Here is an 18089-nt window from a genome sequence, read left to right on the forward strand (position 1 = left end):
GATCCTTTTGCCCCTCTGTGATAATCCCAGTATACCTCAGTTATCACGGGCGTCCATATTACAGATGATTATAGAGTTATACAACATCAGAGTGCACAAATAAATATATTACAATATTTTGGTTACAACTAACAACAAACAAAACACCGTTATTTTGTCGTGGAAGCGAATCTTGGCGATCTCCCATCCAAAGGCATCCTTGAGTATAGAACGAAATCAACTACCAATCTTAACATCACTGTAAGTCAAGAAATCTGCACACTGCCAGATGTGTGCAGGCCATGATCAGCACCGATGAGCTTTAGTGGAAAGTAGAAAATAAAGGGATCTGGCTGATCCTAATAGTTTGATTGTGGTTTGCATCCTTAGCGCATGCAAAAGTAGCATCAAAAGTAATAATAAATCTTCTCTAGTCCCAAACCACAATCTCATTCTCGCATCCACTCATCATCATCAGCAAGTCATCACTCATCATCCCTCACAGCACCCTCAGTCTCTCAGTCTAGTCAACTGAGGCAACCACCGCACGCCCCTCGTCTAATCGGCCTGAAGCCGTACCTTAGCTGCAGGGGGAGAAAAGCAAAGCACAAAAGAAGCTAGTGAGCTGAACCCTGCACACATGTACGTGGTCATATCCGAGACCGCGGCTATATGTATAAATTTTCCCCCACATGAACATCGTCGACGTATCACCGTCAAACGATGAACACTGCCACCGCAAACTAGGCCGACTAACACCAGTCTTGCCCACCAGCCAGAGCGAAGATATATAGACGCCACTATATAAGCTAGGATCGTGTCGTTGAGGTAGCACGGAGTAACCCCCACCCTCCTGAACTAATTTGGGCAACGGACCGCACCCATGTAAGCATGTGGTGTGCACGGAAATAACCCGTGATTTATGGCTGGCCAGATCGAGCACCTTCCACCAATCTTTTGGAGATGTTACCGTTCCCAGGTTTTTAAAAAATTTCCACCTACAAAATATGGTGTAAACTTTTGCGGAAGGAACTAAACAAAGCCTGAGTATTTAAGTAAATTAACTCTTGATTTTGCATGAACAATGCGTCATATCAGGGCTTGATGTCTCTTTAGGGCTCATTCGTTTATGGCCATTCCAGCCCAGGAATAGTTCTTGGTAAGGATTGCATTGGCTATACAAATTACACTAGCATTATTCTAGAATTTAATGGCGCTATGCATTCAGTGGTAGGCGAGATCTCCATCGACAGCGAGGCACATGTGGTGACTTCGTGATTTTCAAGATCTGTCGGCTTAGTCCATCAAAGGTGCTCATAGAGGTAGAGTTTTACGTACGTGTGTTCATAGGGATGAATGTACGTATATGTTGTGAACGTCTGCGTTGTACTGTGTAATTAAAAAAAACATTTCTGGTAGGAATAGGTTCTTGGTCACCATTCCTTGCCAAACAAACACAGCCTTAAGATGCTGGAAACTTGTTGCTAAGAGAAACCATGGGGAATATGTACGAATTTAGCCTATCATTTTCATTATTCATGCTATATATTTGGAGAGGTTCTTTTTTCTTAAACAGGGCGTGCCTATCACGCGGACATGCATCAATCACCTTCTGAGGACTGAGGCCCCGTTTTACCGTGTCACTGCGATGATATTGAATGTTGCGCGGCTTGGCACCTGTCGCTGCATAGCAATATCCCGTCCTCTCGACTCATCAACGTGACCCATGAGACGGAGACTCGGAGTCCCCGTAACATTCCGGATTTTTCTGTAACCCAAAAAAAAAATACGAACTTTTTAAATTTTTTTCTGCAATATATGTAGCATATAGTCGCTAGGTCAAATCTAAGTCAAACTATTCCCATCCCAACCTAACTTCAAAATCCCAATTTCAAAACTTTGATGCATGCAAACAACCAAACATAACCTCGTTTTATACCGAATCAACAACAAAGACAACCAAACACAACATGATGCATGATTTGAGCATATATCTCATCAGCCCAGCTCCCCATCACCAAAGCAACCATTCACGCTCTAAAAATTAATTGAATTATTTACTGTCCATGCTGAAAAATACTGTTCATATAAAAATATTATGATAAAAAATACTGCTTAAAAAACAAACCGAACAAATCAGGCTGACCAGGCAGCCGGCTCTCGAGAAGATGTGATCCATAGCCGGTCTACACAAGGGAACAAACTGGGATAGACCCCGAGAAAGGCAAAAAAGTAGTACCACCATGGCTCATGGCCATGTGAAAGAATTAACGGTAGCGGCAGCCCGCAGGAGAACAGAACCAATCGTTGACAACTGGGCCACCTACTAGGACAGCCCCACAAGTCATTCTGGTAGATTGGCACCGTTGAAATATCTCTCGGGTCCACTTTTAATAGCCGGCTCCACTAGCCGAACCCAGTGCAGTACTATATATCCACGCTGCGCCCACCTGCTCGCGAAAAAAGTTCAATCTGGAGTGTCGCTTGTTTCAAATCCCTCGCTTTGCTTCCTCTCCCCGCTTCCTCTTACCAAATCTAGGGTTCCCGATCGAAATCCTCCGCCCCACCGCCGCCGCCGGCGATAATGTCGGCCAGCGCCGAGCCCGAGAAGGACGCCGCGGCCGCGGCCGCCGCCGAGGGCGACGAGAAGACGGAGGCGAAGGGCGCCGGCTCCGGCTGGGAGCTGCTGTACTGCGGCGGGACGAGCTTCGACGCCATGGGCAGGAAGGTGGTGGGCGGGGCGCAGGGCAACCTGGTGTCGCCGACGCGGTTGCGGCCGCTCGTGGGCGTTGATATCCGCTTCGTCGCCCCTGGATGCAGTGAGTCCCGTCGTCCTTGCCTGCGTTTGAGATGATGTGCGCGCCAATTTTTTGGCGGGACGGGAGGTGCTGGAACTAGTTGACGATTATAAATGTTTAGATTAGTTTACGATCATAGATGCAATCACACGAAAGCAGGTCGAGTTGGTCTGTGGACTGTGGTCCTTCTCTGGAGTTTAGATTCGTTCAGGGAGTGGGTCATTCGATGAGTTCACGCTGAAATGTTGGCCTGTCTGATTTTAGCAAGTCAGTATAGAAAATGGGGGCAAAATAGGTTACTGCAGTACCATTATTGGTATAACTTTCCAGTACAGCCTTGGTCTGTTAGTCGCACCAATGTTGAGAAGATTAGTTTGAAAAAATATGCAGAGGGACTACAGTATTGAAACTTCTCCCTTACCTCTACCTTTTATCATGTAATTTCATCAAAAGCTGTAATCGAAATAGCTGCATGTTTTTTGTGGAGCGGTGGCGTTAAATAGATACAAATGGACTGAGCTGGGCTGGGTTACTTGGTCCCCCAAAAAAGGCGCCTGCGGGGTGAGGGGGAGGGGTGAGTGAACAAATACAAATGTGTCGGTCGACTTGGACAAGAAGAAACGAAGGGAAGTGATGGGAGCCCTAAATGTTGGAGCCCAGTGCCGTTACCTCTTGTCGTTTTGCCTCCTCTGCAGCCAACCTGCCACTCTTTACTATTCTCCCTCTGTGCACGTGGAAGGGTGGAGCAGAGGCGGCAGGAGGTCAGGAGTGCTCGTTGGCGGCATGCAGATGAGAGCTCGGCAGTGACGTGCCGACGTGAGAGGCTGATATGGCTTGCACACTCGGACAAAGTCCTCACTTATTGCGGCATGTGAGTGAGGGGGCTGGGGGTTGTAATTGTAACGGCGTGGTATGGAGATTGCTTGAGATGGAAGCCCACCAATTTACTGTTCCTTTGTCTGAAAGTCACCTCTTGCTTAATTTGATTGGTGAATAAATTGAGGTACTATCTTAATCGTATATTGAAGGTTATATGCTTTACCATGTTGTATATTTGGTTTCAGTTATCCGAATTTCAACTCAACAGTTGTTCAATATACTTTTCAGTCTTTGCTAGTGACTTGTTTTAACATTTTTCCCAGCTGCTTGCCACTGTGTTGCTTTAGATGCTGAAGGCAAATGTTATACATGGGGTCGCAATGAGGTATAAATCTGAATAGTCAGTTGCACTTGTTCTATTTATTGCTTAACACTAATACCTTCTAGCAGAAGGGACAGCTAGGACATGGGGATACTCTTTTGCGTAACCTGCCGACTGTTGTTTCTCAACTATCAAAGTAAGATAGTCTATTTGCCTACAACAGCAAGCTCTTTACCTGCAGCTTTATTGTTAATAACTGTCTATAGCATTGGTAAACTCGTGAGCTAATTAGGTAGTATGACTAATATGAGTGTTATGAAGCCGTTAAACATTCTTTATGTGTTCAAAGATATTAACAGACACTTGTTAATCCTCCAGATACAAAATCATCAAAGCAAGTGTTGGAAGAAACCATACAGTGGTTGTAACTGATGATGGGAAATCATTCTCTTTCGGCCATAACAAGCATGGACAGTTAGGGACGGGTTCCTTAAGGAATGGTTGGTATCTTTCACTTCTTATTGCCTGTGAATAGTCACAGAGGTGCCAACACACACCATTTTGTTGCTAACATATCGTTATGTTTTTCAAGTTTAAACAATCATGATACACTCTGCAAACATGTAGATATTTTATTCAAATTTCTTTTTTTCCTATTCTGCTTGATGAAACCATTAGTACTTCGATGTAGCATCTCATGTGAACTTGAAGTTATCTTTGAGTACTTGTTGGAAATGGCATTTCATACGTTCCTTTTGCCCCCAGGGTCTGTTTTTTTTTTGAGGAATCAGGAGGAGCCAGGGTCTCCTACTGCAGATAGATTAAAATAAAGTGTACAGATTACAGTTAAACAGAGAAGGGGCAAGCAAAAGCACAAACAGGATCTGTGGGACAATTGATAAACTTAACTTTGTTATATTCTTCAGCATAATGGTATTATCATTGTCCAGGATTGATAATTAGTCTTGAGAATCTTGTGGACATTTCCCCCCCTCTTTGATCTTACATGTTGCTATTTTACCGTGGTTCTTCAATTGATGCAGAGATTGAGTCATCGCCAGTGCCCTGTATTGTTGTGGAAGCAACCAACGCTGTCTGTGGGGCTGATTTTACCGTCTGGTTGTCATCTGTGGAAGGCTCTTCTATACTGTATGTCTTTGCTGGAGATTAAAAAATAGAAATCTTCAACCTCTTTTGATTAATATCTTCTTTGGCTGTGTTAGTGGGTGTTGCTTGTCAGTTTTTTTGATGCAGTATTTTATTCTTCTTTGCTATTCAGTACAGCAGGCCTTCCCCAATATGGTCAACTTGGGCATGGAACTGATAATGAGGTTGGTTGCTACTCTTAAAACACATGCTGGCTTTTCTCTTATTTTCTATCAATTCAATATGATTTGATTTATGCTATTTCAGTACAATGCTAAAGAATCGTCTGTCAAGCTGACCTATGATCCCCAGCCCCGCCCAAGAGCAATAGCTGCATTTTCTGGGAAAACTGTTGTCAAAGTTGCATGTGGAACTAACCATACAGGTTTTTCTTCATCCCTACCTTCTTTTTAGCCATCATGATTAACACTGATGTCAACCCTGTTTCTTTACTTGTATGTTGCAGTTGCAGTTGATTCCAGTGGCTTTGTTTACACGTATGTGTTTAATTCACCATTTGTTTTACACAATTTCAAAACTAATAGTTAATAATAGGTGTGAGTGCGCTCTATGTTTGCTGTATGAAGACCGCATATGTGCAGGACTTGTTTTTTTTTTCAGATTTAATGTCTTCTATTTTCCCTTACTGGTGTTTTTTTTTTTTTTTTTGACAGCTGGGGTTTTGGTGGATATGGAAGGTATGATATTATTGGCATGCATCCAACTGTAACCATGTGATAATCCAAACCCAAGGAGGTTCATATAATGACTTGCTTGTTACTTAGGTTGGGGCATAGAGAACAGAAGGATGAATGGCAACCTCGCATTGTAGAAGTCTTCCAGAAGCATAATGTTCTGCCTCCTAATGCTATTGTCTCAGCTGGTTCTGCGAGTTCTGCATGCACTGCTGGTATGTTACAACTATCTCTGGTGCACAGACCATTCTTATAGTCATTTAATTTAAGCTTATGCTATTTAGACTGGGGGTAATAGGTTTCTGTGGTATCTTGCTTGTTTGCATGGATGAACTATCATAAAGGATAAGTGCTAGTAAACTTAACATTTTCCTTGTATCATCTGTTGGTATCTTCCCTGTACTTTAGACCGTGCATGCATTTGCTTAAACCCGAATTTTTACCCAACATTCATGTAAGTGCTCATCTTGATGCTGCTGCTCCCACATTAGACGTCACATTACTTCATTAAGGCAAAGCATGCAAGCATTTTTTTTGCATATTACCTGTAAGCCTCTTCTTGTACAGTTACTTTGATAATTGACACTGGATGCTACAGACGAAGAGATCTAGATGTGGTTGAAGAGTTAGGTTTTGTTTGCTCTGCTGCTTCTAAACCGTGTTGCAGCCCATTTAGATGTTGTTGCTTTCTAGATAACAAAAAAAGGCGTTTTAGCCAGCTATCCACGTACCTGGATGGCAAATAGTCTTTAGATTCCCAAATGTATGTATATATGTAGCTGGTTTTTCTTTCCTTTCCCTTTTTGGTGCTGTCTCATGTTGGGCTTCAGTTCTAATCTACCTGAACCTGCTTTAGACTAAAAAGCTTTGTTGTTATTGATGTTGTATTAAATAAAAAAAACTAATTGAGAAAATAGGGAGATAGAGCCTTACTAAAAAGTATCTTACCATTGTTTTATGCTTGCTCTTCTTAAGCAGCTTCAAAACATACACATTACAGCAGCTGCAAGTTAACCCTCTTGTATTTCTTTAGAAGTGAATTCTTATCAGATTGTTTGCCAGCTAAGCTATTTATTGCCAACCTATTGAATCTGGTGACAAAATACTAGTCAAATGACTTTATGCTTTATCACTACATAGGGTGAATAGCCCTTTCGAACTATGCAAGGCAATGAGGCATATATATTTGTTTGTTCAGTTACGATGTTTTTGCTTTGGTCTGGTTTTTAGGCGTCAATTTCACCATGAGGCATCTGGCATTACCCTTGAAGTAACCTGGTCTATAATTAAATAATTTTTATTTCACATACTGCTGCAATTCATTGACTGAAAAGAATTATTATAGTTTTGAGCTGCTAAGAACCTCCTGATTGTATTGCAAAACCCATAATTGACATCATTGTATTAATTTCTGGTCGGTTTGATTTCTAGGTGGTGGACAGTTGTATATGTGGGGAAAGATGAAGAATACAGGCGATGATTGGATGTACCCGAAACCTGTGATGGATTTAAGGTTCCCCACACACTTGTCACAATAATGCAGAATACCATAATCTACCATACTTTATTGTTATTGTTCTTGTAATATGCTTTTGTTTTTTAGTTATTTGTCATAGTTAACTTCATGATGTAGCATTATTATGCTTGGTTTTCTGCTTATACTGTCAATTTATTTACTTCAGTGGTTGGAATATTCGCTGCATGGCTTCTGGTAACATGCACCACGTTGTTGGTGCTGATGATTCATGCATAAGCTGGGGTCTTGCCCAGAATGGAGAGCTTGGTTATGGGCCTAACGGTCAGAAGTATGTATATATAAAAATATTAGAATATGTTCATTATACAGTACTTAATAGACTGTCTCACTGGCCATTGCTGTACCATATATTTGTAATATAGATCATCAGCAAATCCCAAAAAGGTTGACATTCTTGAGGGCATGCATGTTACAAGGTAATTACATTAAACCAATACATGTCTGTTTGCATTCCATCCCTTTTAAGGTTGGTCTATTAACTTGAGAACACTCCAGTGTCGGCTGTGGATTTGGACTGTCTCTGATTGTTGTGGACAGAGCAAATGTTGGTGATCGACTTGATCAGGTAATTTAATGACACTTTGGTGCATGGATGCTTCGATTAATTAATTAATATTAGGTTAAACATTCAGTCGAATGCTTTATATCATATGAGATAAGCAAAAGGAACGGGTCTTCCATTGGATAAATCTAATCTTGTAGATTTATTTTCTGCTCTGCAATTGAATAATAATGTTTAGTGATACATGCAGACAAAGGCAACTGATGGAATGATAAATAAGGGATTAAGGGGATATAACTAGGTCGCAATTGAACAAAGAACTTATCCAAACGTTCTCTCAATTGACTTGGATTTATATTTACATGTTTAACATCTACCACCTGTTTTATTGCCTTGAAATATCAATGTGCTGTTAGCCTTTTCATTCTTTCCGTTGTTTGGTGGACATGTTTTAATCATCATATTTTAATACATTTTTCTTTTGTTGCTCAGCTGGAAATTTATGATGGCGATACCTCAGCTGAAGGTTTGTATTCCCTTATGTTTTTGTTTCGGAATGGCACGATTTGATTCTGGAAGCAGACACTTAAATCTTCCATGCTTTTTCCTGCATGCAAATGAAATCACTTTATTAGGCCTTAGCTGAACATTCACCCTGCATGTATTCTGAGTACATTTGTGCTGGGCTGGGTCAACCCATTCATCATGAGGCCCCATGATCCTAAATTACTACAAAAATGAACATGCAGTCTTGCTGGTTATTTACTTTTGTTGAACTGTGTTGTGCGTTCTGCAGAATAAACACTAGGGATTTGAACCATCATTTGTAGAAAACAATGAAAATACGTTGGTTTATGTTATACTATCTTCTAAAGCATCTTTTGAGTTGACAACCAAAATTGAGTTGGCTTGCCATTCAAATTTGCTTCACAACTATAATTGACTTTACATTTTGCTGATTCTCATATCTTATTGATGGTTTTGAATTCACCACTGCAGTAGAGAAGGTGGAGGTGCAAGTAACCAAGAAGGCGTCTGCCAGCACCAATTCACGTGCCAACAAGCGCAAGAAAACTAAGGATGTTTCTGAATCTGAAGAGGATGAGGATGATGATGATGATGAAAGTGGAGATGATGAAAATGGTGATATAGAAGAGCCAAAGGGTAGGCGTGGCCGCAAACCCTCTAGAGGGAGAGGCAGGGGAGCCAAAAAGGCAACCCCTGAGGCAAAGCCATCTGGAAGGGGCAGAGGCCGCCCTAAGAAAACTGAGAGTCCTGCTCAGAAAGCCGGAACCTCAGGCAGCCGTGGTGGAAAGAGAGGAGGAAAAAGAGGAGGACCACGCAAGTGATCGTCTGTTCTACAGTAATGTGGTGTTGAAATCAGTTCAAGTGATCTCTAACACCTGATGTGATCCAACCATTGAGGATTCATTTTGGTAGCAATGCCTATTGCCCTGCCCATTTCTCACCTATTGTGGCTATTCAAAGACATTAGTTTTTTCCCCTTGTTTCCGAGTGGAGTGTGCCATCTCATTGTAAGTCTAGAAATGCCTAACCTGTACATCTGTGTTCCTCATTGATGATATTCTCTTCGGTTTTAGGCTATTAATGAACCCTTGATGGAGTGATTTCTCCTGTTCAATCACATGGCCCTTGATGAGGACACTGACTGCTGTATGCAACTATGCCTGTTTGGGTTGGACCCTCGGAAGCTATCTGCCCTGGCAGCCAATCCCAGGCGTCTATTTTTGGTGGCCTGGGGTTGGATGGGGTTGCCTGGCGTGGTCCAGTGAGTCAAGTTGGCAAGGCCACCGACCTCAAGCTGTTTCGGTCGGCGCGAGCTAGGCCCACGAGATACGAAAAGTTGTTTTCGGTCGGCGGAGTGATTTGCACATCCTCAGCCAAGGCTTTGGGCCGACTACAACAGCTACTCGCACAGTCGCCGCACACCACCCTCCGTTCCTAAAAAACACTTAGACAAAAGAATAGTCCAAATGAAAATATAGACGGACCAGGGCCACTTGGAATTTTTTTTTTGGTTGCCTGCCTCGTCATGCAACAGTGAATGCATCCGTGTGCGCTGTGAATGCCAACTTGTCAAAAGACTGACCTTGACTGAAATGTTAACCGTTGATCAATGTTTGTTTTGTTCTGATCATTTTTCCCAATACATGCATATTCGTCCTCCAGATCGTCTCTTTATTCGGTGTCCCTGAGGTAGGCTAGTTATCTTGATTAGTGATTTTGTTCGTGAGACTGACGCAGCATGTTGGTTTATACTCCATTATTCCCTCCGACCCAAGAAAGAGTGCCGGTATGGCTCCTGTTTTCAGAGAGGGTGGCCGGTATGGCGGTTTACTGGAATCGTTATTGGTCCATCCGAATCTGGCTCAGGGTGCTTGAGGCCGTCAGAACTCGTAGGAACACGACGCTTAGGGAACTCGGCGACGAGTTGTTCAACTTGATGGCCGAGATGCAACACCACATGCTCGAGATTGGAGACCTTGCCATCGACGCAACGCTTCCAGGAGCCGAACTCCTCCTTCGACGCCCTCATGCCCCGCATGAAATCCTTTAGGTCGAAGATCGCCTTGGTTACTCTCACTCAGAAGGGTGATGGATTTGGCCGAACTGAGCTTTAGTATGAATGGAACACCAGGATCGAGGCTCTGGTACTAGCAGGGGCGGATCCACCAATCTGGCGAGGACTGGCGGCCGCCAGACCTCCCCGCCGGCGAGAACACCACCCACCCCACTCCCTCGGTCCTCAGCCATGGCCGGCGGCGACCGAAGAGCATACTGTGCTTGGGCCTGTTCATTGGGCTGTATGCTCCATCGGTCCATCCGCATGAAGCCCATGTAGAATGCGAAAAGGCTCTGCGTGCGTCTAGTTCCGCCCGTGGGCGTCGCCGTGTCGTTTCAGTTTCTCTAATCTCCATCCGATGGTACGCCTACTCCATCCGTGGGCATCGCCGCACGCCCGTACCGCACTGCTGGCCGACGGTCGCTGCTGCGTTGCTCTGCTGCTGCTGCTGTCAAGTTCAGGCGTTCAGGTTCAGCGATGCAAAATTCTGGTGCGGCAGCAACACAAAGGGGAAAAAAGAAGAGTCTTTTACTTGTATCTCATTAAAAAAGATGGTCTAATCGTATATGTCTCTAAAAAGTTCGATCTATCGTCAGTGTCCAAGCTTGAAAAACTTTTCTCTCTCACGCCATTCTGTCCACCTTCTGTTTGATTTGCGCCGTTTGGCTGTCCTGACGAGTGGAGTCTGCTGTGGCAAATGACCTCAGTTGCCCCTTCGCCGTTGGAATTAGAGGTGGAGGCCGTGTTGACGCTGTGTCGGTTGCCGCTGCCGGTGCCGGTGCAGCTGCAGCGGCGCCGGGTTTGGGCTTGCCTTCCTCCTTCCTCACGGCCGGTGGTGGTGGCGCCGCCGCCTTGTGCTTGCTGCTCTGGCTCCGGTTTGCCGCTCTTGGCGTCCACCACCTGCTGCTCGGCAGCGGGCTTCTTGGTGGTAAGCATCCTCGTCCTTGGCCTTGGGCTTGGGAATGGCGTCGTCCTTGGGCTTCTTGGCGTCCTCGTCTTCCTTTCCCTTGCGCTGGTCCTGCGTCGGCGTCAGCTTGGCGTCCCCGGCCGGTTGGCGCCTTTGCCTGCTGCTTGGCCGCTGCCAGATCTTGGACCTGCTGCTGCTGCGACGCAGGCAGGCGCTTGGGCACGGTGAGCGTGAGGACTCCGGCTTCGAAGCGTCCGGCAATGTCGTCGAGGTTGGAGGTCGAGGGCAGCTGGAAGACCTTGCTGAAGCGGGAGTGCCTGGGGTTGGCGGCGGCGTCGGAGCGCTGGCCGCGGACGGTGAGGCGGCCGGCGCCGTCGACTGCACCCTGAAATCTTGTTTCCTGAAGCCTTTTTACAGGCAAGAAATTAAACACAGGAGTCATGCAATGGGTGTGCATGCAGCTAAGGAACTGTGCACCAGGAGGGGCAGGGCGGCCATTAGCATTAGCGTGCAGTACCTGAGAGGTGGATGCGGAGGATGAAGCTGGTGGCGTTTCTCCTGCCACTCGTACCTCGGGTCGAACTCCTGATCAGCTGCTGCTGCATTGCTTGCTGCCGGCGGTGGCCATGGATTCTCTTATTGTTATCGATCAGCTGCAAGAAGGAAGGATCAGGCCTAGCTAGTGTGATAGCAGATGGCTAACTGCTTTGCTTGTGTCGTCTGTATGCTGGATCGGATCGATCAGCTAGCTCTGGAACGCCGATGGATGGTGAGATGAGATGGAGAGAGCTAGATAGCAATATAGATGTATATATATCATCGATATATCATACTGTATATAAAAAAATATAAGATAGATGACGGCCGGATTGTTCCAAACTTGGCTTGGGGGGCTCATCACTACTTAACATGCATTGCATTGGTGAAAACTTGTTTGGGATGGAATGGAATTCTCTCTCCGCGCGGTATTGCTATTGCTGGAAATGGTGAGGCTTTGCAGCTAGGATAGGATGGAGGTCCAGGGATTGAGTGGACAGAGAGGTGAGTGGGAATGGAAGGGAGGGGGTGGCTATATATAGAGCAGGGCAAGTTGGCGCCAAGGCCAACCTTGTTAGCGCCAAAAGCCATCAGGTTGCCACCCAGCAGGCAGTGGCACATGAGAAACAAAAGTTCCAGGGGCATTCAAGTCCTTTGCCACCCACATTTCACACCGTTAGTGCTGCAAATAGACAGAATGGCGTGAGAGAGAAAAGTTTTTCGAGCTTGGACACTGACGATAGATCGAACTTTTTAGGGACATAGACAATTAGACCATCTTTTTTAATGACATACAAGTAAAAGACTCAAAAAAAAAAGGCAAAGTTAAATTGATTCAATCTATTGCGAATTTGATTGGCTTATAGTTGAGCAATTGATTTACTGAATTCTTTAATTGATAGTTGTAGGATTAAAGAGATACTTTAGCAACGTTTCTGGTCCAAGTACGGGTACAAATACTGCAGCACCTGAAGAAACAATTGAAGTTGCAGCTACAGGCACAGGTACTGCTGCTGCACCTGAAGAAACAATAGAAGTTGCAGCTAGAGATTGTGATATATATATATATTATTATATTATATATATATTATATATATATATATATATATATAAGTATATATATATATAAGTATATCGTTATTTTTTCATGCTATTTATTATCTTTTATATTCTATACAATAGCTTCATGAAAAAACTAGCAGTCCAAAGTTCACCATGGACAGGGGCAGATCCAGCACCGCGGCGGGATGGGCTCGAGCCCCGCTACCGCCTGCTCGGACCATGGAGCCCCTCCTACGAATTTGCACCTATTGAAGCTTGGAAGAAAGGGGTAGCACTGAAAGATAAGGGATAAGCCCCTCCTAATCTATTTTTCTAGATCCACCACTGGTCATAGATCATTTTTTTTTTGTCCTGGATCCACCATTGGGCACTAGGTGTGACACTCCCACTCCAATGATCCCACGATAAGGTAGGTGATTCTATTTTGGGACAGGTGAGAAGTCGAGCTCGCCACAGCTGCCGCCGAGCTGTCGGTTCGGTCATAGGTTCAATTCCAAGGTAGGTTTCCTGTTCTGTGTTACAAGCATATAAGCCACTTGGTTTGAAGAGCAAATAAAAGTACATGCTGGGCCGCACGAGCCTGATAAAAGAACTAATTGACTGACTCCGGTCCAGTAACAGTAATACTCGAGTTGGGTTTCCTAGCGCGCATGCCTAGTTCTCGACTCGTCTTCGCACACGTTGGATGCATGGGACCTAGTCGGTGATAGGCGTGGCCGATGGAAATCGACGTGGAAAGGGATATGATGGCAGAGGTGCCAACCCCAGGGCATCGGTGAGAAGAAAGAAAAAGAGGTGGTGGCTCAGAGGCTGGCGGGGAGGTGGGGTGAGAACTTCCCCCCCCTATTTAAAGAGGGGGCTTAGCAGCTAAGGAAAGGTGAAAGGTTCGGACAAAAAACATTCTGCATTCCCCTATTCAATGCAAATGCGAAATCAATGCTGATAGAAATCCGAGGGAATGCGCCGGAAAATGACGAGACGCGCTCTGGTCGATGGGCCGCCGCCTGGTAAGCTAGAACATCACTCGGGCATGGCCCACCACTAATGCCCAGAAGTGAGAACGGGCACGCTCACCTGTAGGCGACTCTCCGCTTCCCCAGGCAGGACCATGGAACGACCCAATGACGAACCTCCCTCCAAGGGGAGCCAGCAGGCCTCCTGAGTTGATGGGCGGCCTAGGCAAAACCACCAATAAACGACCAATTGAAAGATAAGCACCCTGTTTACTTACTTTGAGTGTTGAATTCTTTACGAGCTTCCGACCCCACAATGGTAGAGGCACGAACATCGCTCGGGGCTACCAAGGGTGCCTGTTTGTTAAAACACCCTCTTAGCCTGACCCCTCCTTTGTTAAAAAACCCAGAAGCATGACGTATGGGAACAAAACATGAAAACAACTGGGCAAACCAACAGACCCTACGACTACAGTGTTTTTGTTCACCAGCATAATCACATGTTCATAGTTCCTCATATACTAGCCTTAGCTCCCTCCTTCTTCCTGAAGGAGTTTGGAGGGGTCCACCGTAGAGCCCCCTTCAGGGGAAAGCTGGCAGATCGCTTAAAATCAATCACAAAAACAAAAGTAGCGATACTTATGCAGGTTACACCGGGCTCGTCGAAAACGTCGGACCCGAACCTGGCTCAGACATGTCTGGTAGGAACTTCCCATGGCTTATACCACCAAGGTAACGTTATCGACCCCCGCTTTCATTTCGATTAAACTATATGTTAAATTCATACGTCCAAACATTGCATATGCAAATTGTTGCATCCCAACGCTTCGGTCGCGTCACGAAGCGGTAGCCGCTTCTTCAATATGAGTGACGCCTGACCGAGGTTCGAAGGTCGGCCCACGAAGGCTCAGGCCGCCTCGTGTCAAATAGAGCCAGGGGAGGAAAACCGAAATGAGCCCCTGGCCTGCCCGACCCCGTTTAAAAACGGATAGGGACATTTCGACCTTTCTCGTTCAATTCTAACCTCGAGCCAGACCCACAGAATCTTCGACAGCAGAGGCCAACGGGCCACCTGAGCCCAGCAAACGGCTCGGCATCTGCCAGGAGGCAGGTTAAGAAGTAATGGAATGCCACATGAGGGCTCTGCCGACCCTGTCAGCGAATGATGGATCCGGATTCCACACGAACATACCCGTTAGCGAGCTCATTGAGCGTGACACTTGAGCCATCAAGGCAAGTGTCGTCGACTCGGCCCCTCTGGTCACAGAAACCAAGGATGGGGTAGCACACGAAAACACGCCAACCCCTAACAAGACCCTAAAGGGCTCAGGGGTTCGAGCCGCTCGATCCAAGATCGAGAGACCGAGGTTCAAGGCTGACCAGCAAAGGGTCCGGGGCCGCCTCGCGTCAACAAGAGCCAGGGGAGAAAACACAGATGAGCCTCAACAGCCTTTGCTGACCCACATTAAGGCGAATAGGGTCATCTCTACCTTCTTGTTCAATCCAGCCTCTAGCCGACGCCCATAAAAAACCCCATGAGGGGGAATCTGTTGGAAGGCGGGCAAAGGAGTAACAGAACGCCCCTGAGGCTTCGTCGACCCCGCCATGAAGCAAACAGGATCAGATTCCATCCGAACATCCCTATTAACAAGCTCATAGCACATGGTCATGCAGCGATCAATCAAAGTCCTAGGTAAGAGGACGAGTAAATACAAACATAAGATCGCCTCCTCGCTCCGGTCTCCAAAACATCCGACCCCAGCACCGCAAGGGGACGAATCTCACTCGGGGGCTGATAAAGGTATGGGTACCTCCTTTCTTTTTTCGAAAAACATTACATTAGATCTCCTCCTTGCATCAAGACTGGCGGCAAGATTCGGGGGAACAGACTGGTAAGATGGCATCGTTGCCGGGGATCGAACCCGGGTCACCCGCGTGAGCCCACGCCCTGATAGCTACGGTAATTTTGCTCACCAGCACACTAAAAATTTTCCTCCACAAAACTTTGGGCCCTATGGTCTTAACAAATGAAAGGGTCGATTGTCGAAATCTTTTCATCACAAAAAGAGAAGAAGGTAAGATTAAACAAACAAAACGAAAATTATAAAACCCGTTTCCAGGACACAAAAATACTGACACTTGTTCACATATTACAATAAGTGTTTATCAAGCTAACTACTTCCGTGAAGGGAGAACCTCTTGTTTTAGCTAGTCCCGCCAGGTTCCGCGCGAGGGAGCCACTGCCTTTTCCATCTTGTCCAGCTCATCGTCCATCATAAATAGGGCGCAAAACCATGACTCATTACCTTCAGGTTGATCTCTTGATTGTAATGGGAATGGGCGACAGCAAAAGGCTTGGGTGATCCCGGCATGGAAGGCGTCCTCCTCAAGTTGGCCTACCACGCCGTGATTCCTGTAGCATGAGCTGCAAGCGAGCTGGATCCTTCTGGCTGTGCCACCTCTAGGGCATCGGTAAACCACACCCGATGACAGTTTGTAGAAGGTCGTGCTCGTTGCTTTCGACCCGGAGATCCCTCACACGACCTCGGCAAGCTCCTTCTCTCCAACCTTGGTAACAACATTCTCAACATCCAACCTTCAGGACGTTCGACCACCGCATCCCCAAGATCCACCCGGAGGGAGTTGGCCACCCCACGCACCTCATTCGTGCTCTCGGATGGCCCGGTCTGCCCTCTGCTACAACGCCACGGACCTCTCCTCAGCCTTAAGCTTAGAGATCTCGCTCCGTCTCCAGCTCCGCCAGGAGCTCGTCGGCACCACTCACTAGCTGCGGCGTCCTTCTGGTAGTAGCTCGTCCCGCTCCTTTTGAAGCCTGGCGGTTTCCTCCTCGTCTAGCTTCACCCTCGCCGATAGATCCTCAAACATTCCATGAGCCTCCTCTGCATCTCGACGCGCCTCGTCCTCCTACTGCTAGTGCGGCAGCGAGTTGCTGCTGCCTACATCTCCTCGCAAGCCTGGCCTCCTCGGTAAGATGGTCCCACTCCACTCCCTTTTGCTCACGAAGGAACCAGGACTTGTCTCGGCTACGAGCAACAATGTTCTGAAAAAAAAGACTAGAATCAGAAGACACGAAAAAATATGTGAAGAAAGAAGAAAACAAGCAAGAAGATCAAGCGGATACCCGGCTAGAAGGAGCGAGGATTTCGCACAAGGCACCAGTGGCCTCATTCAAGGCATTCAGCGCAGCCGAGAACCCGATGTCTAGGTTCTCCCGCTCTAGGCTCTCCGCAGCATCATCAAGCGAGAACAGAGCCAATGATGGGTCCTCGATGGCCATCCACTAGAGCGGCAGCTCTCCCCTTGTGGGAGAGCGGTTGCCTCCCAACAAAAGGGCCAAAGGTGGCTCCCTTCGGGTCCTCCCCACCACCGTCATGACGACCGAAGACCCTCCGACCATGTCCTCCTCCATCCGGCCTGCCCCGGGCGCCACGGCCTGGACTGCTGGTGGCGCGGATTGCACCACCCCCTCGGATGCCACCACGACAATATCTGACCCCACTAGGCTTGTCGTAGTCACGGCCACCTTCGGCTGGGCCCCTGGCGGCGCGAACTGCGCCACTCCATCAGACACCACCACGGCGGCATCCGACTCCGCCTAGCCCACGTCTAGGACCGTAACATGGGCCGCCGAGGGCACGGAATGTGCCACCCCCTCGGACGCCACCGTGGCCGCATCCGGCTACTCCCGGCTTGTCACGGTCGTGGCTGCCTGCTCGACGACCACCAAGGGCATGGGCGCCATCGCGGACGCCACTGGACCAGCCAACGAGGCCGCAACAGCAGCGTCACTCCTGCCCAGAACAGGGGTGACACCGGGCAGCATGATCTGTCTCTCCTAAAGGGCAAGGCTCTTTCTAGGCGCTGGTCCCAAAGGGCGGCCTCGTCGCAAGAATCTGCAAAACGAAAAAAGAGCATAAGGTTGGAACGAAAAAATAAAGGAGGAGAACGAGGGGAATCGGCGACGTACTCTGAAGCTTTCAGTCGATGGGTACGTTTCGGGGATGAACCCTCGGACCCCTGCTCCAATTCATGTGGGCAGGACCGTTTCAAGCCTGCCCCCTGCTCCGACGTAGGGGGGCTCATCTCTCTTACCTCCGGGGGCACGACACCAGAGCCACTCCTCTCCATCGGCTCATGGGGCACAGCGCCAGAGCCGTCCCCCTCCATTAGCTCATGGGCCACGGCATCGGAGCCACCCCCTCCGACAGTACCTTAGGAACGGCCTTG

At 47.1% G+C, this 18089-nt stretch overlaps 1 protein-coding gene and 1 pseudogene across 1 annotated transcript; one reads left to right on the plus strand and one right to left on the minus strand.

Moving 5' to 3' along the window:
* The first annotated feature begins 2469 nt into the window (after positions 1-2469).
* On the plus strand, positions 2470-9585 carry LOC136493991 (uncharacterized). The gene is made up of 16 exons (XM_066490123.1): positions 2470-2798; positions 3920-3981; positions 4047-4114; positions 4297-4418; positions 4962-5067; positions 5198-5249; positions 5332-5449; positions 5531-5561; positions 5739-5762; positions 5850-5974; positions 7191-7272; positions 7442-7564; positions 7659-7712; positions 7792-7861; positions 8291-8324; positions 8798-9585. The coding sequence occupies exons 1-16, from the start codon at positions 2564-2566 to the stop codon at positions 9145-9147; spliced, it is 1656 nt and encodes a 551-aa protein (XP_066346220.1). The 5' UTR covers positions 2470-2563; the 3' UTR covers positions 9148-9585.
* A 1357-nt stretch (positions 9586-10942) lies between these two features.
* On the minus strand, positions 10943-17139 carry LOC136492479 (uncharacterized; annotated as a pseudogene).
* Between the last annotated feature and the right edge of the window lie 950 nt (positions 17140-18089).

The sequence above is a fragment of the Miscanthus floridulus genome, chromosome 11 (assembly GCF_019320115.1).
Source record: "Miscanthus floridulus cultivar M001 chromosome 11, ASM1932011v1, whole genome shotgun sequence".
Classification (NCBI taxonomy): domain Eukaryota; kingdom Viridiplantae; phylum Streptophyta; class Magnoliopsida; order Poales; family Poaceae; genus Miscanthus; species Miscanthus floridulus.

What these genes read in the sequence shown, in the direction of transcription:
- LOC136493991 (XM_066490123.1), top strand. Translation starts at nt 2,564, where the DNA reads ATGTCGGCCAGCGCCGAGCCCGAGAAGGACGCCGCGGCCGCGGCCGCC. An exon ending in TATGGGCCTAACGGTCAGAA is followed by an intron (nt 7,565 to 7,658) that starts GTATGTATATAT and finishes TTTGTAATATAG; the next exon opens with ATCATCAGCAAATCCCAAAA. An exon ending in GAGGGCATGCATGTTACAAG is followed by an intron (nt 7,713 to 7,791) that starts GTAATTACATTA and finishes AGAACACTCCAG; the next exon opens with TGTCGGCTGTGGATTTGGAC.